Genomic DNA, 26115 nt, shown 5'->3' on the forward strand with positions numbered 1-26115 from the left:
GCCAACCTCAGTAATTTGGCAAGGCTCTAAGCAACTTAGTGAGACCCTGTCTCAAAATAAAAAATAAAAAAAGGGTTGGGAGCCAGGTGTGGTGGTAATCCCAGCAACTCAGGAGGCTGGGGCAGGAGGACTGCATGAAGTCAGGCCCAGCAGATTAGCAAGGCACTCAGCAACTCTAAATAAAATATAAAAAAGGGCTGGGGATGTGGCTCAGTGTTTAAGCACCCCTGGGTTCAATCTCTAGTACCAAATTTTTTTTTTTTAAAAAAGGGAGGGGTGATCTGGGAATGTAGTTCAGTGGTTAAGTATCTCTAGGTTCAATCCCTGGTACCAAAAAAAACAAATAACAATAGTAATAATAATAAAAACTTGAAAATAGTCTTTTTGTACATATTGTTATTAGTTATTGATGGACCTTTGTTTATTTGTGACACTGAGAACTGAACCCAGTGCCTCACACATGCTAGGCAAGTGCTCTACCACAGAGCCACAACCCTATACCTTGAAAATAATCTTAATATCTAAAATCAGAGATTAGGCAAATTATCAATTCTGCACCCATATGATAAAATAGTATATATACATTTAAAACATATCAGTAAACAATTCTTAAAAGAGAGATAGCCAGGCATGATGGCACATGTCTATAATTCAGAGACTCAGGAGGCTGAGGCAAAAGGATCACAAGTTCAAGGCTAGCCTCAGCAACTTAGCAAGATCTTAAGCAATTTAGAGACACTGTATCAAAATTTTAAAAATAAATAAAACAAAAAGAACTGGGAAATTAGTTCGGTAACTAAGTGCCCCTGGGTTCAATCCCTAGCACCAAAAGCTAAAATGAAATAAAATAAAAACAGGAAAAATGCATATCTTCCTGAGTGTGAAAAGTTTTAATTTTATATATAGAACAACCTGAGTCAGGTGCAAAGAGGCACATACCTGTAATCTAGGCAGCTCCGGAGGCTGAGACAGGAGGATCACAAGTTTAAAGCCAGCCTCAGCAACTTAGCAAAGCTCTAAACAACTCAGTGAGACCCTGTCTCAAAATAAAATGAAGAGCTGAGATGTGGTTCAGTGGTTAAGCGCCACCCATGGGTTCAATCCCTGGTTCCAGAAAGCAAAGAAAAACCTGAAAAAATATACCCTAAATTTTGGATTACATCCCTGGACAAATTTACCTATTTTTTGAATTTAATATTCCCCAAAAGGGACTATATATCTCCATTGTCACATTGAACATTAGCTATACTCCCAACTTCTCCTAAATGTCATTGTCTGTGGTTTTGCATTTATAAATAGGTCTGACATTTTTAATCCCTTTGGACTTCTGGTTAGTAATGTCTCATTATTACTTTTTTGAACTAATAGAGATTCAGAGAAGGTTGCAAGAAATGTATAGAGAAGTTCTATGCACTCTTTCCTTACCATCCACCAATGTTAGCATCTTATACAGGTTGAATACACCTTTTCCAAAATTCTTGGGACCAGAAGAAGTGTTTCAGATTTATAATTTTTTTCAGATGTTGGAAACCACATATACTTTTTATAATTTCAATATCAACTCAAAACCGATCTTATTACATCTGTACCCCAGCCACATCCCTCCCTTCCAGATTATTGTGAAGCACTTTCTGGATATCATATAATTTTGTCCATAAACATTTCAATATGTAACTACAAGAGATAGGGACTTCTCTACAAAAATTCACAATATTACTAGCTCTACTAAACATACTCACATAGACATATATTCATATAATTTTTCATGTTATAGAAATGGCTGGGGTACAGCTAGCATAATCAGGCCCTGGGTTCTATTTTTATTACAACAGAAGAAAATATATCACATATTCTCTTCTATAACCTTTGTAAAAAACTTACTACATTTTATAGAGCTTTCCATGTTAGTAAATATAGATAATTTCAATCCTACTGTATAGAAGTTCCATGCTCCATTTAACCAGGATTCTATTGTTGGGTTAGGGGTCTTGAGCATTTCATTATTATAAATGATGCAAATTGAATAGCAAAATTGAGTGAGTCAATTAGCATGAATCACTTCACAGAGTGCTCAGCAAATAGCAAGCTCCTTATAAATGTTAGTATTATTTTTATATTGTCAAATTACCCTGTGTTAAGGTTGAACTAATTTATATTCCCAGCAGCAGGGGTGAGGGGGCTTATCTTCCCTAAATCCTCACTAATTGTATTGTATTGTTTGTTTCTGGTGCTGGGACTGAACCCCAGGCCTGTCTTACCATGCTAGGCAAGACACTAGTTGCATGTATTTTTAAAATTAGACTAAAAAAGGAATGTCATTTTANAGGAGGAGGAGGAGGAGGAGAAATAATATTAAAATGGAATAAAAGAATTTGTGATTACCCAGCTTATGACTCTCAGGTGACACATGAGTATTCAGTGAATCACCATGACTAAAAGTGGTATAGCTCATGAATTCATTATTATTCAATAAATTCTGACATTGTGGGGGGAAAAAGTGTTTGGTCTATATTGATGGCATAGCTTACTCACGCTCCCTCACGACACTGAGAAACAAAGGGAAATTTCAGAGAGTCAAGAAAGAGTACAGGAGAAGTTTGTGAAACAATAGAGTTGGCCCCAAAGGGCTGGCTCTCTAAATGGGAGCAAACCCCTAATGGTACTAATATAAAATTTATACTTGATCTACTCTATCTTTCTTTGGACCTTTGTGTCCTTGATTCTTCAAAAGTGATTACCTTGAGAAAACTGAATTAATTACCTATGTCCTTTGGGGAATTTAGCTAACAGCTCATTTTCCTTTACTCTGAAGGGCTTATAGAAACTCATTACTCCTCCTTGGTATTTTTTTTTCTTTCAGTGTTGGGGATTGAACTCAGACTTACACATACCAGCCAGGCATTCTACCAAGCTAAAACCACAAACCAAAAGATAAGTTTTAAAGAGATCTTTGAGTAGGAAAAGCCTACTCAATTGAATCCCAAATGGAGGGGATCCCAAATTTTTAAAAATTAGGAGACATAGTGCAGGAAATAGGTTCAGGAAGAGCACATTGCTCTGTGTTCTTGAAATCAGGTAGGGGTTGGAAGCAGGTATTTGGAATCAGACAGAAGGGATTTCAAAATCATTGTAATCCTAGATCTGCAAGATACTAGCAGGATAATAGAGGTAAATTAATTATGTTATTTTCTTCTAATATGAAATGGGAATAATAAGGAGCTATCTCATAGGGTTGTTATGAAGTTTAAATGAAATGACAAAGTCATTCAAGGAAAGTATGCATGGTTGCCCATCCTGTTTGTATTTCAGGAAAAGAGTAGAAAAAGCAGCAATGACAAGGAGCCTAGACCTCTAGCCATTGGTCCCACTTAACAGGAAATAGCCTCATGCCAGACACATAAAACACAGAAAAAAAAAAAAAACTGGAATTCTCCCCCAAATAAAAAAAAAAAAATAGAGCACAATTCAGAATAATCTTTCCCAGAATTCCGCTGCAATAAATTTGCACACTAGATGTTCTGACATAAAGTCTGCCAGGTAAAAATAATATCCTTAGGGCTTAAAGTACAGTAGCAGGAAACAGGGAGCAGCCAAATATTTCCTCTCTGCTACCTCCCCAACAACTATCCTGACGCCCCAAACACTGCCTCCCTTTCCAGCAAACTGGTGGACCTCCTCAGTCTACCTCCAGAAATCTTTTTTTTAGTACTGGGGCTTAAACCCAGGGGTGCCTAACCATTGGTGCACATCCCCAGCCCTTTTTTGTATTTTATTTAGAGACAGGGTCTCACTGAGTTTCTTAGCACCTCACCATTGCTGAGGCTGACTTTGAACTCATGATCCTCCTGTCTCAGCCTCCCAAGCCACTGGGATTACAGGCATGTACCACCGCGCTCCTGGCCTACCTCCAGAAATCTTAGGTGATTTCTCCTTTCTTTAGCCTCCAGAATTTTCCCAGAACCTTCCTATCAAAATGTACCAATCTGAGCTGGGATTAAGCTCAGTAGTAGTACTCTTACCTAACATGCTCATGGCCCTGGGTTCCAGCCCCAACACAGCAAAAAGAAAAAAATAGTACCTATCATTCCCTCATGGCCTTGCTCTTTACTAGATATCAATGACATAATCCAAGGTTAAAGTATACTAATATTTTGGTTTTGTTTCATACTTGTTCCAAAATTCCAAAGGAAACACTATGAACTATATTAAATCAACAATTATTTTTGAAGACCTAAGATATACCCAGCATTGTATTACATCCTGTAACACTGTGCCAAAGAACAGAAGAAGAGTCACAGTGAATCTACTCAGCCTTAATTTTTTTTTTAGCCTTGTTTGTAACATCAACAATAAAGAATGTGTTCTGGGGGTGGGGGGGAACAGTGTGGAAAACTGACACAAACTTTTCCTCAAGTAAGTTAGCTAAATTGTAGCAAAAGTTTTAAAATATACTTTTTTACCAGTATTGAAGGGGGGGTTACCATTGAGCTACATTACCAGCCCTTTTTATCTTTTAAACTTTTTGAGACAGGGTCTTAATAAGTTGCTTAGGGCCTAACTAAATTGCTGAAACTGACCTCAAACTTGTGATCCACCCTAGTTGCTGGATTGCAGCCATGTGCCACCAAACCAGGCTAAAATCTACATAATCTTTAACCCAGAATTCTGCTCTTAAGAACTTATACTAAGAGTGTCTGGGGGTGAAGCTCAGTGGCAGACTGCTTACATAGCATGAGGACCTGAGATTTTTTTTAAAAAAAGGAATTTATACTAAAGAACTAATCAAAGATATATAAATGTGAAGCTGGTACTGCAATTGGGGGATATTCCCAATGCCCTTTCTATAAATGAAGTTAGAATTTGCCCTGGAACCTCCCTAACACTTGTGTTTCACTGCTGTTCCTATGTAGTGATATATACTGCAGCATTATTTATAATACTAAAAGCTTGCAGGTGCAGTGGTGCATACCTACAACCCCAGGGTCTTTGGAGTCTGAGGCAGGAAGATCTCAACTTTAAGGCCAACCTCAGTAATTTGGCAAGGCTCTAAGCAACTTAGTGAGACCCTGTCTCAAAATAAAAAATAAAAAAAGGGTTGGGAGCCAGGTGTGGTGGTAATCCCAGCAACTCAGGAGGCTGGGGCAGGAGGACTGCATGAAGTCAGGCCCAGCAGATTAGCAAGGCACTCAGCAACTCTAAATAAAATATAAAAAAGGGCTGGGGATGTGGCTCAGTGTTTAAGCACCCCTGGGTTCAATCTCTAGTACCAAATTTTTTTTTTTTAAAAAAGGGAGGGGTGATCTGGGAATGTAGTTCAGTGGTTAAGTATCTCTAGGTTCAATCCCTGGTACCAAAAAAAACAAATAACAATAGTAATAATAATAAAAACTTGAAAATAGTCTTTTTGTACATATTGTTATTAGTTATTGATGGACCTTTGTTTATTTGTGACACTGAGAACTGAACCCAGTGCCTCACACATGCTAGGCAAGTGCTCTACCACAGAGCCACAACCCTATACCTTGAAAATAATCTTAATATCTAAAATCAGAGATTAGGCAAATTATCAATTCTGCACCCATATGATAAAATAGTATATATACATTTAAAACATATCAGTAAACAATTCTTAAAAGAGAGATAGCCAGGCATGATGGCACATGTCTATAATTCAGAGACTCAGGAGGCTGAGGCAAAAGGATCACAAGTTCAAGGCTAGCCTCAGCAACTTAGCAAGATCTTAAGCAATTTAGAGACACTGTATCAAAATTTTAAAAATAAATAAAACAAAAAGAACTGGGAAATTAGTTCGGTAACTAAGTGCCCCTGGGTTCAATCCCTAGCACCAAAAGCTAAAATGAAATAAAATAAAAACAGGAAAAATGCATATCTTCCTGAGTGTGAAAAGTTTTAATTTTATATATAGAACAACCTGAGTCAGGTGCAAAGAGGCACATACCTGTAATCTAGGCAGCTCCGGAGGCTGAGACAGGAGGATCACAAGTTTAAAGCCAGCCTCAGCAACTTAGCAAAGCTCTAAACAACTCAGTGAGACCCTGTCTCAAAATAAAATGAAGAGCTGAGATGTGGTTCAGTGGTTAAGCGCCACCCATGGGTTCAATCCCTGGTTCCAGAAAGCAAAGAAAAACCTGAAAAAATATACCCTAAATTTTGGATTACATCCCTGGACAAATTTACCTATTTTTTGAATTTAATATTCCCCAAAAGGGACTATATATCTCCATTGTCACATTGAACATTAGCTATACTCCCAACTTCTCCTAAATGTCATTGTCTGTGGTTTTGCATTTATAAATAGGTCTGACATTTTTAATCCCTTTGGACTTCTGGTTAGTAATGTCTCATTATTACTTTTTTGAACTAATAGAGATTCAGAGAAGGTTGCAAGAAATGTATAGAGAAGTTCTATGCACTCTTTCCTTACCATCCACCAATGTTAGCATCTTATACAGGTTGAATACACCTTTTCCAAAATTCTTGGGACCAGAAGAAGTGTTTCAGATTTATAATTTTTTTCAGATGTTGGAAACCACATATACTTTTTATAATTTCAATATCAACTCAAAACCGATCTTATTACATCTGTACCCCAGCCACATCCCTCCCTTCCAGATTATTGTGAAGCACTTTCTGGATATCATATAATTTTGTCCATAAACATTTCAATATGTAACTACAAGAGATAGGGACTTCTCTACAAAAATTCACAATATTACTAGCTCTACTAAACATACTCACATAGACATATATTCATATAATTTTTCATGTTATAGAAATGGCTGGGGTACAGCTAGCATAATCAGGCCCTGGGTTCTATTTTTATTACAACAGAAGAAAATATATCACATATTCTCTTCTATAACCTTTGTAAAAAACTTACTACATTTTATAGAGCTTTCCATGTTAGTAAATATAGATAATTTCAATCCTACTGTATAGAAGTTCCATGCTCCATTTAACCAGGATTCTATTGTTGGGTTAGGGGTCTTGAGCATTTCATTATTATAAATGATGCAAATTGAATAGCAAAATTGAGTGAGTCAATTAGCATGAATCACTTCACAGAGTGCTCAGCAAATAGCAAGCTCCTTATAAATGTTAGTATTATTTTTATATTGTCAAATTACCCTGTGTTAAGGTTGAACTAATTTATATTCCCAGCAGCAGGGGTGAGGGGGCTTATCTTCCCTAAATCCTCACTAATTGTATTGTATTGTTTGTTTCTGGTGCTGGGACTGAACCCCAGGCCTGTCTTACCATGCTAGGCAAGACACTAGTTGCATGTATTTTTAAAATTAGACTAAAAAAGGAATGTCATTTTAAAAATGCAATCACCTAACAATAAATCAATCATCTAAATTCATTTCAAATGCCAATTATATTTAAGCCCTGCTTAAAGTAGAAAACTTTATTTTTAGACAACCCCTTATTAACAGAGTTTTGGGTGTTGAAAATTCCATGGTTTGTTTTTGAGCATTTTGAACCATTATATCCAGTTTGGTTTACCTTCCTGTACAAAAAGAATCATTTTTTTTTTCTTTTTTGGCCAACATGGTGGGGAACCCTGTAATCTCAGCAGCTAGAGAGGCTGAGGCAGGGGGATTTCAAGTTCAAAGCCAGCCTCAGCATTTTAATGATACCCTAAGCAACTCAGCAAATTTATAAATAAAATATTAAAAAGGGCTGAGATGTGGCTAAGCAGTTAAACACGCCTGGATTCAATCCCTGGTACCAAGAAAAAATCATTTTATATTCTTCTAGTTTTACTGAGGCATATTTGGCAATGATTACCAAAATCAAGCTAATCAATATATCTGTCATTTCAGGTAGTTACTCTTTTTTAGAAAAAAATTTATATTTTTCTATTTTAGTAAGCTTTTTCACCACTTTGACCAAATGACCTGACAAGAAGAGTTTTAGAAAAAGAAAGTACATTTTGCACTCACAGTTTCAGAGGTTTCGGTCCATAGACATAAGGCTCCATTGCTCTGGGCCCCAGTGAGGCAGAACATCATGGAGGAAGAGTGTAGTGGAGGAAAGCAGTTCAGAACATGACACCAGGAAGCAGAGAGCGAGCAAGCTCTCCTCACCACAAAGTATATACCCTGGCCATACATGGTGGCATGCACCTGTAATCCCAGCAGTTTACAAAGCTGAGGCAGGAGGATCCCAGATTCAAAGCCAGTCTCAGCAAGTTAGCAAGGCTGGCTGTAAAAGCAGTCCATTTTAGGCTTTGAATATAGCCCTCGCTGCTCTGCCAGTGTGACTTAATTTTTAAAGGACATATATCCCTTCCTCTCTCCCTCCTCCTCCCTAATCTCTCCCCTAATCTCAGGGAAAACAGGATCACTTTTCTTCCCCATCCAAGGCAGAATTACCTGTTCTTGAGGACACACCCACCACACGAAGGAAGTAATTAAGACTTTGGGGATGGCACCTGAAGATCTCCAAAGTGACTACCAAATTAAGAAGAAGCATGAGTGCCTATGAGTGAATTAAAACTCTAACAGAGAACAAATAGAGTTTAGCCTTTGCATCACCTGTTTTAAAAGCCCCCTGGTTGTCCCTGATGGGCAGAATACAGCCTCTGTGATAGGAGTCCTCTGGGCTTCTCCTTTGCTACAAAGCAATAAAACTTCTTTTTCTTTTTTCTCAAAACTCTGAACTCATTATTGGACTGGCATCAGGGACAAGGACCAAACTTTTGGTAACAAAACCCTGTCTCAAATAAATAAATAAAAATAAAAAGGGCTGGGGATGTGGCTCAGTGTTTAAGCACCCTTGGGTTCAATCCCTGTGACATAAAACAATATACATACATTAACAAAATATAATGGAGATATTCTTTTTAATGTTGCCTTGCTGAAACAAGGCCTCAAAACCTGGTTTAAAATTTTCTCATCTCCACGGAAATTTTCAGTAAAGGACAAAAGATTTCTACAATTTGAAGAGAAACCAGAGTATACAATGGAGATATTCTGTAGTCTTAAGTTTCTTTCTAGTCCTAGACTTCATTTTTGTGTGTGTTCCTTTAGTGTACATCCCACCATTGTAATGAATTGTTTAATGTCTTTCTTCTCTGCCAGACTGAGAGCTCTATGAAGGCAGGAAACTTATTTTAACATTATAGCCCCAGAATTTAGGGTAGTGCTGCCAGGATAGTAATTGCTTATAATCTATTTGTTCATTGTTTCATTGTTCCCTGAATCTTTCAGTCTACTTAAACTGGATCACTGCGAGATATATATATATATATATATGATTTTAGGAAATCCGGCCTAAGTCTCCACTCAGTGTTATTTGAATGGGATCTAGTGATATATATATATATATATATATATATATATATATATATATATATATATATACACACACACACAGAGTTATATATAGTAAAGTGAATTTTTTTGTACTAGGGATTGAACCCAGGGGCACTTAACTACTGAGTCACATCCCTTTCTTAATTTATTTATTTTATTTTGTATTTTGAGACAGGGTCTCCCTAAATTGCAATGGTTGGCTTTGAACTTGTGATTCTCCTGCCTCAGGCTCATGGGTTGCTGGGATTACAGACATGCCACGTGGAGCACAAAAGTGAATTTTAAAAGACAGATCACATATTTAGTGAAAAGGGAACACTCTTAATTAGGAGCCCTGGATTCTAGTCCCATCTCTGCAGTTATTTTAATGGTGGCCTTTCAAAAGTTCCTTAGTATTTGTGGGCCTGGTTCCTCGTCTGTAGTTCCTACATTAACTCTACAAATATGTACTGTCAACTGCATGCTGGCACTAGCTTAAGTGCTAGGGATTTAATAAATGCTTACTCTACACTTGAACTTTTGCTAAGGGGATCATGTGCACAATCTCATAATCTTCTGTAAAATAGACACTTTTGTGTTATTTTCCAAACATTACTAGAAAGTGGTTGGGGATTTAGCTCAAGGGCAGAGTGCTTGCCTAGCCAATGCAAGGCCATGGGCTCCATCCTCAGTATTGAAAAAAGTTAGGAAAACACACACACATATATAGCAACCAAACTTTACAAAAGAAACCAAAGCATAACAAGGTGAAGTAACTTTCCCTGGTTATCAAAAGACGGGACGACAGGATTGGATTCCAGGCAGAGCGACTTAAAACCCCATTCCAATAACAACTGTGAATCCTTATTCTAGAATTGGATTACTATTTTAATGGCCTGCATGTTTTAACTGAGCCCGGGTATACAGTGTGGAGCACTCTCTGGTCGACAAAAGGGTAAAAGAAGCTGGGTACTTTAGAGAAACCATCTAAAAGAGTGAAACTAGCGCAGCAGGAAGCAAAGCTCTTCGGCGCCGCCGGGGCAGCCTCTCAGCAGGGTAGAGAAGAAGTGGGAGGTGTCATCGAGTTGTACGCACTCACGCTTCTCTGGGCGTCTCATTGGGTACTGATGAACGTTCAGGTCACTCCAGCCCTGCGCGTTTCTCTGAACTCGACGAGGGGCGGGGAGAAAAGGCACGCTGCGTGCGCGCCGACCTTTTCGACGTCTGCGTGGGAAGGCGGCCCCTCCGCCTGGCGCAGAGTTCCTCTGCCCCGCCCCCCTCCTTCGGAGCGTCAGCTTCCTTGATCTCCCCACCTTTAGCTATACCAACGAGAGGACACCGCCAGCATCTAGAGCAGCCTGGCTAGGAGCGGGACTGAGTAGCAAGAACGTGAAAGGAAGCCGTGCCTTCCTATCCCCAAGCCATTCTAGACACGGGTGAGTGCCAAGGTCTACCTCCCCACCCCAAACTCACCCCCGGAGCGGCTGGCCCCCTCCGCTTCTCCGGGGGAGGCCTGGGCCCTAGCTTGTTCCCAGCATGCTCTATGCGGGATGCCCGGGCAGGTGCTGAGGGAGAACCAGTGAGTTAGAGAGATGGAGAGCCACCTTCTTGGTGGCCCTCCCTTGGCACTAACATGGGGTCTTGGGGTGACCCTGTCCTACTCCTCACTTCTCCATTTTGTGGTTCTCCCTTTTACATAATCCACCTCACCCACCTTTACCTTCTAAAGCTACCACTTGGATAGTTTTTGCCTTGTTTCCGTGCGCAGTTTTAAGTTTCCGTCATGTTAAAAAATTCCTATCCTGTGCAGCCCCCAGTGTTACTTTTTTTTTTTTTGCCTCCCCAAATAGGAAAAAAAATCCTGAAATAATTGGTGAAAATAATCCTGTAAAATTTGTAGATTTATTGCGTTTTAATTAATATTTTCTCAGCCAGGAGTAGGCTCCCCATCAAGAAGAATTCCGACACACGTATGCCATAATCAAGCAAAGAGGCGTGTGAATTAGCATATATTGACCAAATGAAAACTGTGTAATACAAAATGCCAAAATCCTATATAAATTAAGTTTAGAGTGTATCTGACAATTCTTTAATTAAGCAGACCTTGTTTTTTGTTGCTTCTCACTTCTTGGAATTGTTTATTGATCAAGTTCTGTGGATGACACAAGAGAACCAACATCCTTCTTCTTTCCCCACCTCACACTCAGGAATTACATCTACCAATCTATTCCACACCTTGGCCTGATAGCAGTCAAAGTTCATTTCCTCTAGAAGAAAACCATGGGAATGGTTTCCTTGTAGCAATGTGGTGCTATTGGGTGCAAAACGTCATCAGAGGGCTGGGGTTGTGGCTCTGTGGTAGAGCACTTACCTTGCATGCATGGGGCACTGGGTTTGAGCCTCAGCACCCCATTAATAAATAAAATAAAAAGGTACTGTGTCCATCTACAACAAAAAAAAATTTAAAGTCATTAGATGCCACATTTTTTAATTTATAGGAAACAAGGTTATTCAGGAACTCATTTATTAAATTCTCAATAATATGGTAGAAGCACTGTTTAGATTATTAGTCCTTAATTGAAAAAGAATTAAACAGGTCAGGAGATCTGAGTTCTAGTCTACTAACACTGACTAGTTTTGTAAGTTTGGGTTACTTAACCTTGCAGTCCTCCATTTCCCTATCTGTAAAATGAGAAAAATGGCATTAGGTACCTTCTAAGGTTCCTTTCAACTTTGAGAAACAAGGGGGAAATCTAAATAGCTCACTAGAGTATTTTTTGTGGAGATAGAGAAGAGATTGGGGGAATTTTCAGCCTTTGCATAGACGTGTGCATACAATTTTCTCAGTAGTTGTATTTAATGTTTTCTTTTAATTTCTAATTGAAATGTATGTGTAGACTTTTCCCATTTTACTTCCCCAAAGAAGAAAATGCCTTTTGAGGAAGTACTAATGTTTATCAATGATCCCTATGCCTATATTTATTTATTAGCTTCATTTTCATTGGGGGCTTTTATTCCATCATTAGTTGGGATGAGGCGAATCACAACCTCTGGGACAGGAGTCTCCTGTTTCTCCTTTGCTAGCAAAGCAATCAAACTTTTTCCTTTTTCTCAGAAATAAAATGGCTGGGATGACTTATTGGAAACCCATAATCTTAGGAACAGGAGGGTAAACATTAACAATACACATTGAAATCTATCAATCTCAAGAAACTTGATTTAGATATACTCAAAACACATAAGACATTAGCCATCAGTTAAAAAAGCAAAGGTCGAAAAGAGAAATGTTAGCACAGATGCCATTGGTGATTTGCCAATTATAGGTGATTTATCTGTTCAATCTAAAGTATTGATCTAAAAGTCCATTTATATCTTCAGAGGTACTTAAATAATATAGTGCAAGATTGGGGTACAAAATTCTTTAAAGAATGATGGACAGATAACCTCTGTAACATTGGTTTCCAGGGCTAATACCTTGATTTAATGCTTGGTTAATTAAATCCTTATAGATAAAGTACAAAAATAACCTTCCCACAGCAAATCCTCCATAGAGGAATTTCTGCAGAATTATATTTTATACGGAATAGAAGTCAGATACCATTGAAAACTAAAGATTCTGAAAGTGCTTAATATTGTCTGCAACTAAATTGATTTCAAGCTTGGGTTTTTTTTTTTTTTTTTTTAGCATTAAGAGCAAAATGTCAGAATAAAGTAATACCAAACCAAATGACTAGACTTAAGTATTTTAAGGGTCTTTTTCTTCTTTATAGGAAAAATGCTTTCTGAAAGCAGTTCATTTTTGAAGGGTGTGATTCTCGGAAGCATTTTCTGTGCTTTGATCACCATTCTAGGACACATTGGAATTGGTCATGGAAATAGAATGCATCACCATGAGCATCATCACCTACAAGCTCCTAACAAAGAAGATATCTTGAAAATTTCAGAGGATGAACGCATGGAGCTCAGTAAGAGCTTTCGGGTATATTGCATCATCCTTGTAAAACCCAAAGATGTGAGTCTTTGGGCTGCAGTGAAGGACACTTGGACCAAACACTGTGACAAAGCAGAGTTCTTCAGTTCTGAAAATGTTAAAGTATTTGAGTCAATTAATATGAAAACAAGTGAAATGTGGTTAATGATGAGAAAAGCTTACAAATATGCCTTTGATAAGTATAGCAACCAATACCACTGGTTCTTTCTTGCATGCCCCACTACATTTGCTATTATTGAAAACCTAAAGTATTTTTTGTTAAAAAAGGATCCATCACAACCTTTCTATCTAGGTCACACTATAAAATCTGGAGACCTTGAATATGTGAGCGTGGAAGGAGGAATTGTCTTAAGTATAGAATCAATGAAAAGACTTAACAGCCTTCTGAATATCCCTGAAAAGTGTCCTGAACAGGGAGGAATGATTTGGAAGATATCTGAAGATAAGCAGCTAGCAGTCTGCCTGAAATACGCTGGAGTGTTTGCAGAAAACGCAGAAGACGCAGACGGAAAAGATGTATTTAATACCAAATCTGTTGGGCTTTCTATTAAAGAAGCAATGACTAATCATCCCAACCAGGTAGTAGAAGGATGTTGTTCAGATATGGCTGTTACTTTTAATGGACTGACTCCTAATCAGATGCATGTGATGATGTATGGGGTATACCGTCTTAGGGCATTTGGACATCTTTTCAATGATGCATTGATTTTCTTACCTCCAAATGGTTCTGATAATGACTGATAAGTGGAAAAAGAGCATGTGTTACTATAGCGGTACATACTTTTTTTTTTAATCTGGTGGCACTGGTGTAATTAGACATTAAAGTTTATTAGTATGTTTTTAAATAGGGTGGTATTTTTTCCTTAAAAGACAATTTAAATGTGTTAAAATGTTTTTAAGAATAATTTTGCAAATAAAGGACATATTTATAAATATTTATGTGATAAATTCTAAACATTAAAAATTTGACATATTTTTGCTAATTGGTTAGAAAAATTTAACATGTCTTTTTAACTTTCTAATATATTCAAGTGAATATCTAGTTGTGAATTTGTGATTAAAGCAAAACTTTTAGCTCTGTATTTCCTTTACTCCTAATGTAGATTTATGTTCTAAGCCACCTCAGGTGCCAGTGGATGTGCCCTCTCAGAATACACAACCAAGCAACCAAGGAAATGTTCCTATCCACTATTAAAGAAAAGTTGAATCCTATCCTTGTGAGAAAATTTAGTGGTATTCCTCAGCATACACAGTTTCTATGTGACTCTGTATTTTGGCATGCAGATACTGAAATTGGAGAGGTGACTATAAAAAATGTAATGTCATTTAACTGTTGTTTCAGTAATCAAGCTCTGAGTAGAAACTTAGATAAAAAGTGAATCAGTTAAAATTTATATATTACTGTTAGGCAAATGAGTTCTGTGGAAGTCTGCAGAATTTGTTTGGGCCACCTGACAGTTTCATTTTAACTGAGTCTGTCATATTTTTTGTTTATTTTTAGTTTTTTTGTACTTGCTCAAATTCTGAAATTTTTCTCATTTAGTGGTTGCACCACACATAACTGTTTTTGCTGTGGAGGCCCTAACCTTGCATCCACATTGCATTACCATACCATTTACTTAATATCAGTGGCTACCCAAAATCTTTACACAGTGGTACCAGATACAATTGTCCCTGCATTACAAATGTGTGAAATACATGGAGCTGATTTGTCCAATAATCTGGCCAGCACATGGTGAATTAAGTCAGATCAATAAGCCCCCATAGGGGCTGGGATTGTGGCTCAGTGGTAGAGCGTTCGCCTAGCAAGAGCGGGACCCGGGTTCAATTCTCAGCGCCACATAAAAATAAAGGCATTGTGTTATATCCATCTACATCTAAAAATAAGTAAATAAATATTTTGAAAAAAAATAAGCCCCTATAGGGTATGAGACCATTACATTTTAGGTATCAGTATTTCTTGTAGGGCTGGGGTTGTGGCTCAGAGGTGGAGTGCTCACCTAGCCTTTGTGAGGCACTGTGTTTGAGCCTCAGCACCACATAAAAATAAAATAAAGTGGGTGGGGGTTGTGGCTCAGTTGTAGAGTGCTTGCCTAGCATGTGTGAAGCACTGGGTTTGATCCCCAGCACCACATAAAAATAAAAACAAATAAAGGTATCATGTCCATTTACAACTAAAAAAATAAAGTTATTGTGTCCATCTATAACTAAAAATTAAATATTAAAAAATATTTCTTGTAGCAGACATCATGATGCTAATGGTCTCCCACAGCTTTAGCAAACTAGAAAGAGAATTTCCTCAGGAGAGCTGTGGGCTTCAAATTATTGATCCTCATAGTAGTGTGTCAAACCCTTTGTTTTAATTACTCTGATCTTCCTCACTGGGACGTTTGGTTAAGATGAAACACTAAAAAAAAAAAAAATTAAAAAGATGAAACAATAATTTTGAATAATAAAACTTTTTTATCAAGCACCCTAATAATATGTGGTTCAGTTGAATTACTGATCAAAATCATGCTCAGTATGGGTACAATGATAAACAATCTCTCTCTGAATGTGACACCCTGCTCCCAATACAAATACTTAAAATTTCCTATTTTTTTGTGTTGCCTTCCCTAGAACAATACTATGTTAAAATTTTTCATCTTATTTACATAAGTATATCAATTTATTATAATAAATGTCAGGATGCATTTATTACTTGGTTTGCTAATAAGTGCTAAGGTAATATATTCTTCAAATCGAGGATCATATTTTTGAACATGAGTATTTTTGTACATGTAATTCTTTGATATTACCACAAATAATGTGCTGTCTCAGCTGGGTATGGTGGCACACACCTGTAATCCCAGTGGCTTCAGGAGGCTGAGGCAGGAGGATGGTGAGTTCAAAGCCAGCCTAAGCAAAAAGCAAGGCATTAAGCAACTCAGTGAGACCCCGTCTCTAAATAAAATACAAAAGAAAAAGGGGGCTAGGGATGTAGTTCAGTGGTCAAATGCCCCTGAGTTCAATCCCTAGTACCAAAAAAAAAAAAAATTGTCTCATTCAACTCATGTATATACAGTCTTGTAGATAAAATCTGAATCACTGACATAGAAAATACTACTACTGAGGTCATGGTTACAGATTTGATCTCCATATATGTTAGTTTACACAGAAAAATAATACATTCAATAGCCAAAAACCGACCCTAACCCTACTCTGTTAATGGGCGAGAATTGGGAAGAATAGATGTTTAACAGAACTTGTATATGTAAATATACTTCACATATGCCTAGTGGCAAACATTGAACAGCACAGGTCTAAACCAATTTTAGAAATGAAATACACATCGCCTATCCTGTAGGTGAGATGTGAAGGTGAGAAAACTTGAAGTTTCTTCCAAAAATTATTTTTCACCTGTCTTGAATGCAGTGGAAACTGCAGACTGAGTTTAAGTAGGCCCCAGGCCATCTCCTTGAATGAGTTCAATTATTGAATCTTCCTTCTTAAAATTAAAACATTGGATCTGGGGAAAATTATAGATTAGACTCCTCAGTGTTTTTTTATTTGATGTAGCAAAAGGGTTGCTATGTATCAAATCTGATTTATGATGCCCAAATTTTTCTATGATGCATTTAAAGAAACATGTCTACTGGATTTTCTCAAAGCAGAACACACCTATGTTGGAAACGATGCTGAAAGCAGTCTAGTGATCATGTATCACTAATTTGCCCTTCATTTGTTGGTAACATTCTGTTCCTTTTGGTACAAGCAGACTTAGATGCATTCAGTGCATGCCTGAGTGATTATGTGAAGAGCATATGTTTACAGAAATTGACTTTCTTTTGGCATACAAAGAATTCAGGGGGCTGGGGTTGGGGCTCAGAGGCAGAGTGCTCGTCTTGCATGTGTGGGGCCTTGGGCTCAATCCTCAGCACGACATAAATAAAACAAAGGTATTGTGTCCGTCTACAACTAAAATAAATTTTTTTTAAAAAATTCAGAAATATTTACTAACTCTCTCTGTAAAGAATGAATTCCCCCAAATTTAAAAATAATCACACCAATTCCAATATCATCAAGATAAAATGCTGGGGCTGGGGATGTGGCTCAAGCGGTAGCGCGCTCGCCTGGCATGCGTGCAGCCCAGGTTCGATCCTCAGCACCACATACAAACAAAGATGTTGTGTCTGCCGAAAACTAAAAAAAAATAAATAAATATTAAAAAATTATCTCTCTCTCTCTCTCTCTTTAAAAAAAATAAAATGTTTCCGGGCCTATAATCCCAGTTGCTTGGGAGGCTGAGGCAGGAGGATCACAGGTTCAAAGCCAGCCTCAGCAAAAGTGAGGTGCTAAGCAACTCAGTGAGACCCTGTCTCTAAATAAAATACAAAATAGGGCTGGGGATGTGGCTCACTAGCCGAGTGCCCCTGAATTCAATCCCAAATACACCCCCCCCCCAAAAAAAAAGACAAAATGCTATAAAACATTTAAAGGGTAATGGGAAAATGACTTGTTTGGAAAGTAAAAAAAAAATGGTGTTTATCTAGGGCTCATATAATGTGTGGTGTTACAGATTGAACCCAGGGCCTTGTGCATAATAGGCAAGCATAGTGCCATTTGGTTACACCCCCACACCCCCATCATAATTTTAAAAAAGGAAAATCCAGCTGGGTGTGGTGGTGCACACCTGCAATCCCAGCAACCCAGGAGGCTGAGGCAAAAAGCTCACAAATTTGAGGAAAGCCATTTGCAATTTAGCAAGACAGAAGTACTGGAGATGCAGCTTAGTAATGAAGTGCTCCTGGGTTCAACTCCCATATCAGAACAAAACAAAACCAACCAAACAAAAAACATACACCTTTATTAGTATGGAGCATATACACTAATTTCCTTGTATATCTATGAGTTCAATACAAGGCCTGGTGATCACTTGGTATAAGCTTTGCATGATCATAGTTTATTAGAATACGGTGGTCCTTTTGCCTTAAAATTCCTAGATCTGATAAATGCCATTTTTAACCTGCATGATTTCCATTTCTTTGGTAGTTTTCATTAATTCCATGCAATAATAATCACATTGGTTATGCCATTGCTTTGGCAGTTGGGCAAAAGTGCTAGTGGTAGGAGGACTTAAAAATATTTAAAATGCTTTTATCTAGATAGAGACATTCACCTAGGTACTCAAAAGTACTGAATTAATGGAAATATTCTAATAGACCACCAGTCATGTACCAGCTGAAGGGGAGAGGGGAAAACTTTCTGGCTTCATGTAAGACTTTGATATGTTGAACATGTGAACCACACATGTAATTTTAAGTTTCCTAGTAACCACATTACAAAAGTAAAAAGAGGGGCTGGGGTTGTGGCTCAGTGGCAAAGCGCTTACCTTGCACATGTGAGACACTGGGTTCGATCCTCAGCACCACTTAAAAATAAATAAAAATAAAGATACTATGTCCCTCTATAACTTTAATTTTTTTAAAATGTAAAAAGACAGGTAAAATGATCTTAGCAAATATATTTTATTAAGCCCAATATATTTAAAAATATTGCCATTTCAACATGTAATCAGCAAATAGTTTACATTCTTTTTTTTTTATTCTTTGAAATTCAGTTTGTATTTTACAGTTACACAACATCTCAATTCAGACTAGTCACATTCCAAGTGCTCAGTAGCCATATATAGCTGGTGGCTACCATGTTGTACACCACAGTTCTAAACAATTCCAAAAATGTGAGAACCGCCTCCCCCCCACCAAGGGTTAAAAGTGAATGGGAGAAAACAAATTTTTCTTCTACAAGTTGTATTTATTTTTCTGATTTTCTTGAATGTAATGGAAACTGCAACCTGATTAAGCAGGCCCCAGGCCATCTCCTTTAAAGAGTCCAATCACTGGCTCCTCCTTCTCAAAATTAAATCATTGTACTTTGGAACAAAATATAGACCTCTAAACTTTTTTACCTTGAATTATAACTGAACCAGAACTGCTCCTCTCATTAATTTTACTATTCACTAACCTCCCCACAACTATCTTCAAAGCAACGTCAAGTCCTGTCCTTGCGTATTACACTGTATTGTATAGACTCGTTACTCCACTTCTTAACTAGCCCTCCCCTTTGTGTTTTATAGATCAAGCAAAGGCTTTTAACCTTTAAAAAGTCACAAATCACCTGGCTCAAAGGTGAATAATAGGAAAAGTTCAGACCTGAGGACTATTCAACTTCTAAAGATTCTTCTAGCATGCCCTGTTGTTGAAGAGGGAACAGGAAAACATTGCCTCGGCAGCACAAGACTGTGTGCATTCCACGACCTGCGTGCATCCCACGCATCTCGTTCAAATCCTATCCATATTTTTCCCACTTTGGAACAGAGGCTTGCCAATTCACACATCTCTCCAGTAATCCATAAAGATGGAGGTTTAACTGTGGGTCGAGATTAACACTTTATAATATAAAAAAGAAGAGATTTCTGCAAAACAGGCTTTGCAATCAGGTGGACCTAAGTTCAGATTCCAAACCTGTTATTTATTAGCTAACTTCTCTGAGCCTTAGTTGTTTCTTCTTCTTTTTGTCTGGTGTGTGTTTATTGTAACTGGGAATTGGATCCAGGGACAGTTTACCACTGAGCTATATCCCCAGTACCATCTTATTTTGAGGCTGGTTTCAACTTGTGATACACCTGCCTCAGCCTCCTAAGTCTCTGGGGTTACAGGCATGCATCACCATGCCTGGCTTAGTTTCCTCATTTGTAAAATGAAAATTATAGTCTACCTCATGGAAGCATCATAAAGATTAAGCAAAATATATAAACAGAACTTGAACACATAGTAGGCACTCAGGGAATGTTATTTCCCTTTAAAGAGTTAAATATCAGTCCTTTGTATGAAATCTCTTGATGGTAAAATATTAATACTGATGTAACAGCTGGTAGTGAATATTCAAATTCACAGGGAAACACCTTAATAATTTTAAGATAACATCTGTACATTTAATCTGTGCTGTGTGATAAAACAGCTTTTTTATAAATATTTTAAGGAGAAATTTATGAACTGCTTTTTAAAGGAAATTAGCTTAGAACATCCACCTTTCACAGTAGATGAGATATTACTGGAGCCAAAGTGCCCAAATCAATATGGTTTCTATCTCCCCACACTTTAACCAAGATGTTTCTCTTCATGTTTGGGAAAAAACTGCTTGAGTGAGACTCCTGCATCCCAATAAATGCATCTGGGCATTTGGTACATGAGGGAGAATTGTGTTTGACAACACTCGGAGGCTAATGAGATCATGTGCCTCCTCTCAGACCTTTGCATTCAGGAACAAGAAAGCAAGATTACTTTTTGGACTCCTTTCCAGACATTTTACAAAATATAGAATTTTAACCTGGTGAAACACAATATGAAACACAAAATGAAATAGTGCAGTATAAGCATCCAAGTTTTAAATAACATTTCAGTCCCTACTATTTTTAAAACAATAAAGCAATGCCAGTGAAAAATATTTTTCCAGTCATGTGCTTTTTGAAAGCTATTGAGATCTTAATGGGTTCAAAATAGCTATTATCCCATTAAGTAAAGCTATTTCTATCCTATATTCAAATATATTTCAAGTTGAACTTTCTTAAATCCAAAATGCTTATATCAGCAAACTTTATAAAGAACTTAAGTCATACAAAAACATACATCTCCCTAACCTTGTATAAGTCAACTCTCTAAGAAAGCAGTCCGGAGCTTAAAGTACAAAAGACTCTCCCCCACCCTGACCAGTCAGACAAATAAGAGTGAATTCTGGCTTTAAAAATGAATTTTGAATGGAGCAGCATTCGCATTGATAAATACTGTATTCAGACTAAAGTACATGCAAAATCTTTCAGATAATGAGAAATTAAAACTTAGTTAAAACATCAATATGCAGAAATAAACATTTCAAGCCCTATAGATAAGGAAGCAAAATGAAAAGTACCTGATATTTTCCAAAGTTGCCTCAAGGCTGAGGGGTATTATTCAGTAGTCTAGTGCATGCAGAGTATGCATTAGGCCCTGGGTGCCACCCAAGCACAGCAAAAAATAATTTAAAAAAAAAAAGGTGCCTCAAATTTAAGCTCATTCAGGACTATTAATAGACAGTGTCAGAACAACATGCAGTTTCATCATGAAAAGCATCTTACTTGTTTATAAGCCTCAGGGCTCCATCAGGAATCAGTGTAGGACAACCAAAGATTTTGGGGACAAAGACAGAAGGCATTCCCTTTCAAAACAGAAGTTGGTAAGAATAAAACTGGGTTGCCAGATCTCTGAAGACTCCCCAACATGGCTTCCCCTGAGGCAAAAAAGGAACTGGATTTGTTTTCAAGACACATGTTTGGAGAAATGACACTTTCTCCAAACAAGTGCTTAGTTAGAACCAATGATTTATTGCTGAAAACCAAGTCTTTTGCTCACATGCTTGTAAAAAATCAGAAGAAATCACTTGTTTTACCATCGGAGATTACATGATAGTTAATAAGTATCATTGACAATCAAGTCTTGTGATTAAAAATTAAAATAAGAAAAAATAAATCTTGGTTATCTTTCAAATCTTTATATTCTTGGCGGAGTTTTGAGAACATTTACAATAAACTTGAAGGAAGTAATTCATTATGCTTTTGAAGTCCTCCATGTTCACATACTGGCTGAAATTAAAGTATTTGAAAAATTGGGGAATAAACAAAAGTAATAAAAATTATGATATATAAATTATGGGGTTTCTCCTATTTTTAGAATGTGATTTTAAAAAGGTTTGAGTGGTTTGGTAAATTTGATTTTTTTATTTTCTGTTTTTGCCTAAGAGATGAACCAATTTGGTATATGGGGACATGAAGAAGTTTGCTATATTTTGGAAATCATAGCCTGTTGAATTACAATCTTCCACATAAGACTGATGCCCACAGCCCAATTTTTAATTAACTACTTTTGATGGTTACACATCTTTTACTTCGTTCCTCTAATCAAGTCTAAATTTTAGTCATTTGAAACATCAGTTCTGTTTGGAATATTTCACAAATTGCCAAAACAATCCATCTAATTAGAACTGAACATTAATAATGAGGCATGCCATTCTTTGTTACAACTAGGATTTTAAGTATAAACTACTTTACTAATGCATCTCTCATTTCTCAAAGTCTTCAAGGATAAAATTTGGAATTCTTTAATTTTCACTTCAAGAGGCAAATATTAATTGTACTAATGAGTTTTTCTTTAACTTTTCCTCCTCATGACCTATTCTTAGTAAACATGATATTATTAGAAAAAATTCCATTCATCCTTCTTATTTTTTTTCCATGAATAAATTATATTCTCTAAAAGGCTAGCCTCTTAAACAAAAAAACCTGCCTTATAATCTCAACATTGATTTAAAAACTGGCTTCAAATCTGTTCATTCACCCCTGATCTGATGGCCTTGTGGTCCTTTACTAGTACTTAATTGGTTTTAATCAATATTGAACAAATTGATGTTATCGCTGGTCTTTCAACTCATTATTTTACCTGCCATTAAAAGTATACATACAATGTATAAAATACATACAAAAAATAGAATACATTTACATGCATCAGTCTCAATGTTGACAGGTATGGTTTCTTTAGGAACTGCTGCTTAAAGACTGATATTAAGAGTATAATTATATTTAGTCTAATCTTTACTGCCTTGAGACGACTAGTAACATACCAAACATAAGTGTTCTATAGGGCTTCCAAAATATTCTAACTGCCTAATTCTTATAGTTATTGAATAACTTGAGTAAGTTTCTGATTGCTTGAGACCTCAGATGTGATGGTTATATTGACATAGGATGCATACATTTTCACTGCTTTTCTTTCATTACAAATCTGTTTTAGTGGATACTCCTTTAGATATTGGAATCATTTTGAGTTTCTTGAAGAGCTTGAGATATATTCTCAAAATTAAGGAACCTAGATAAACAAAGTTAAAATATTTACCACATTTTGTTTGGGCATACAGTCATTTCCATTAATATATACTTGCTACATAAATATTTTCATGAACAACAACAAGTGAATTATAATGAAATACCTCAGCAAATTTAGTGAATTGCCATTGTTATGTCTTCTTCTGAAGTACTGTACTTAGAAATAATGTATCCACAGTTGCTGATTTGTATAGAGAGAGGGAACTTGGCTGGATGTAATCATTGTTTGATAAACGCCATATGAACTTCTGTTTGGGGAATATCAAGTCCTCAAATTGGAAATGTTCACAATTATCCCTGGGATAAACCCAGCTGCTTTTGTTTGGGGTCCAGAAAACACAAAAAGACAAGAGAGAAAATGAAAGAAAAAAATGCAGCTGCCAACAGAATGCCACCAAACCACTGTCAACAGTCTGCCAGAGAGGACTGGTCAGGCCTCTATTCCAATGGACAATGGGACAACCATCAGAACTGGAACAATGAATTGTTGCAACTACAAAATATGCGGACTTTTTAGCCTCATATTGAGTACAACCTAAGGGCTATTTTTGTGTTTGGTTCATGTGTAATTTGCAAGTTTTGATGATGGAAATTGTAAAAGCATTTATAAATTCCTACTGACTTCATACTGGTGTTAGGCTGCCACCATTACCCAGATTTTTTTAAAATATGAATTTTCTTTCTTTCTTTTTTTTTGGGGGGGGGGGTTAACAGGGATTGAACCCAGCGGCACTTAACCACTGAGCCACATCCCCAGCCCTTTTTATTTTTAGACAGGGTCTCCCTAAGTTACTCAGGGCCTTGCTAAATTGCTGAGGCTGGCTTTGAACTTGCTCAACCTCCCAGCCACCGTGCCCAGCTTAAATTTTCTTTACTAACTAGACTGGAAGCTTCTTAAGGGCAGCTACTAGTGTATTATTCATCTTTGTGCCACATCACCTAAAATCTAGTAGATAATAAATACCCACTGAGCTGAATTGACATTGGCTAAGTAAAAGTGATTAAAATACATAGGCATGGCTAGCTGGTAAAGTGGTTTGACACAAAATTAATTTTGAAACTTAAAATGAACTGGAAACACATTGCTTGAGAGAAAACAGGCTCCCCTGTATTCCTACTCTTGGGGATATGGGTAAACAAGTTTCCTTCAACCACAGTATCTAAAGAGGCTGATATACCTGCTAGTTTAACCTCTTTGAATTGGCTTCCATGCATGACCTAATGTTGAGAAGCTGAAAAAGCCTGTACATTTAGAGTGATAACCCTGATTAAAACAAATGGATGAGCTGAGGACTCAGACCCAGGGGAGGTAGGGAACATACATATTTAGTTCACATCACCAAGGCAACATATTCAGTGTACCTCAGCATAGTAGAAAAACAAGCACAGATGTTGATGTTGAATATTTAAAAAGTGTTCTCTATACCCACTGTACTAATGGTTAGATACAAGGATAAATCATTTCAGAAACCAGGCAATTAAAAGTTGTAACTTCTCCAATATGTGTTTGTGTGTACTTTGTTTTTCATTGCTAACTCTTCACAGGTAATCTTGGCCAATTAATGTTATCTAAGCATCAAAAATAAAAGTTCAGGGCTGGAGTTGTACTCAGGGTAGAGTGCTTGCCTGGCATATATGAGGCCCTGGATTCGATCCTCAGCACTGCAAAAAAAATAGAAGTTCAAAGCTTGGCTTTTTTTTTTTTTTTTAGTGAGAGAGAGAGAATTTTTCAATATTTATTTTTTAGTTTTTGGCAGACACAACACCTTTGTTTGTATGTGGTGCTGAGGATCGAACCCGGGCCGCACGCATGCCAGGCGAGCGTGCTACCGCTTGAGCCACATCCCCAGCCCCAAAGCTTGCCTTTGATACAAATGATACATATATTCTTTTTAGGAATATAAGCTACAGGCCTCAAATAGTGTGTTTCCTCCCCCAAATGGGGAGACAACTGATTCTGAAACCAGTAAGCTGGCATATATCTGATGAAGACACCTCTCCTGAGAGATGATTTCTAACTATATTACTGATGAGACTATTCATACTTTTATATACCAGGAATAATAAACCAAAACAATATGCTAAGTTCAAGAATATAACTGGTATAGCAAAAGGAAAATATTATACATAGAACTTGAAAAGGATACAGGAAGTAAAATATCAGGGCATTTTTATAGAAATATCTTAGAAAAGATAAGACTTTAGCAGATAAGCATTCTGAGTAATAATGAAGCAGGAAAAATTCTCCAAAACTTACCCCAGCCCAGATGAAATATTATCCCAAGTTATCAACCTTTGTTTACTTTTTCCATGTTTACCAAGAAATGTTCTATTTACTACTGTTTACCCTAGGTAGACCTATTGCTATAAATCAATACATTTACATTCTACCTGGGAAAACTCCAAGTCTTACAAGTTTCATCAATGAGAAATGATTTCTTAATCTGAGGGTCAGACTCTGGATCTATATTCACCTATGTGAGACCCAGAGAGGCTGAGCTGGAACAGCCAGCAGAATAATCTCTCTTTTTACTATCCACCCTCACCTTTCTCACCAACTTCTAACTGTAACACGATTCACCACAATCTTGTAAATGTCTGTATCCATCTGAAAAATAAAATCACATGTCATATATTGGTAAACAACCAAATGAAGATGGCTGAGACACTAAAATAATAGCAAGGTTATGAGGAGGAAAGGCCTTTATCACTAAATAAATTCACAGCTGCTTTTTAAGCTCTCAAAACAGATTACTGTTCTTATTAAAGTAGATCCATGGCCCTTAGGAAAGGAGATACATAGTCTTTGGGGAATAAGGTGGGGACCTGAATGTGGAAGTTGTGAGTGTCCT

The 26115-nt window shown here is 37.1% G+C and overlaps 1 protein-coding gene and 1 pseudogene across 1 annotated transcript; one reads left to right on the top strand and one right to left on the bottom strand.

Moving 5' to 3' along the window:
* Nucleotides 1-8877: 8877 nt before the first annotated feature.
* On the bottom strand, nucleotides 8878-8985 carry LOC125614405 (annotated as a pseudogene).
* Nucleotides 8986-10557: 1572 nt separating this feature from the next.
* C1galt1c1 (C1GALT1 specific chaperone 1) lies at nucleotides 10558-14523 on the top strand. Its single transcript, XM_015498504.2, has 2 exons — nucleotides 10558-10756; nucleotides 13091-14523. The coding sequence occupies exon 2, from the start codon at nucleotides 13096-13098 to the stop codon at nucleotides 14050-14052; it is 957 nt and encodes a 318-aa protein (XP_015353990.1). The 5' UTR covers nucleotides 10558-10756; nucleotides 13091-13095; the 3' UTR covers nucleotides 14053-14523.
* Nucleotides 14524-26115: the final 11592 nt, after the last annotated feature.

Source organism: Marmota marmota, unplaced genomic scaffold (assembly GCF_001458135.2).
Source record: "Marmota marmota marmota unplaced genomic scaffold, marMar, whole genome shotgun sequence".
Classification (NCBI taxonomy): domain Eukaryota; kingdom Metazoa; phylum Chordata; class Mammalia; order Rodentia; family Sciuridae; genus Marmota; species Marmota marmota.

Coding starts and splice junctions, on each gene's coding strand:
- C1galt1c1 (XM_015498504.2), top strand. CDS start 13,096: ATGCTTTCTGAAAGCAGTTCATTTTTGAAGGGTGTGATTCTCGGAAGC.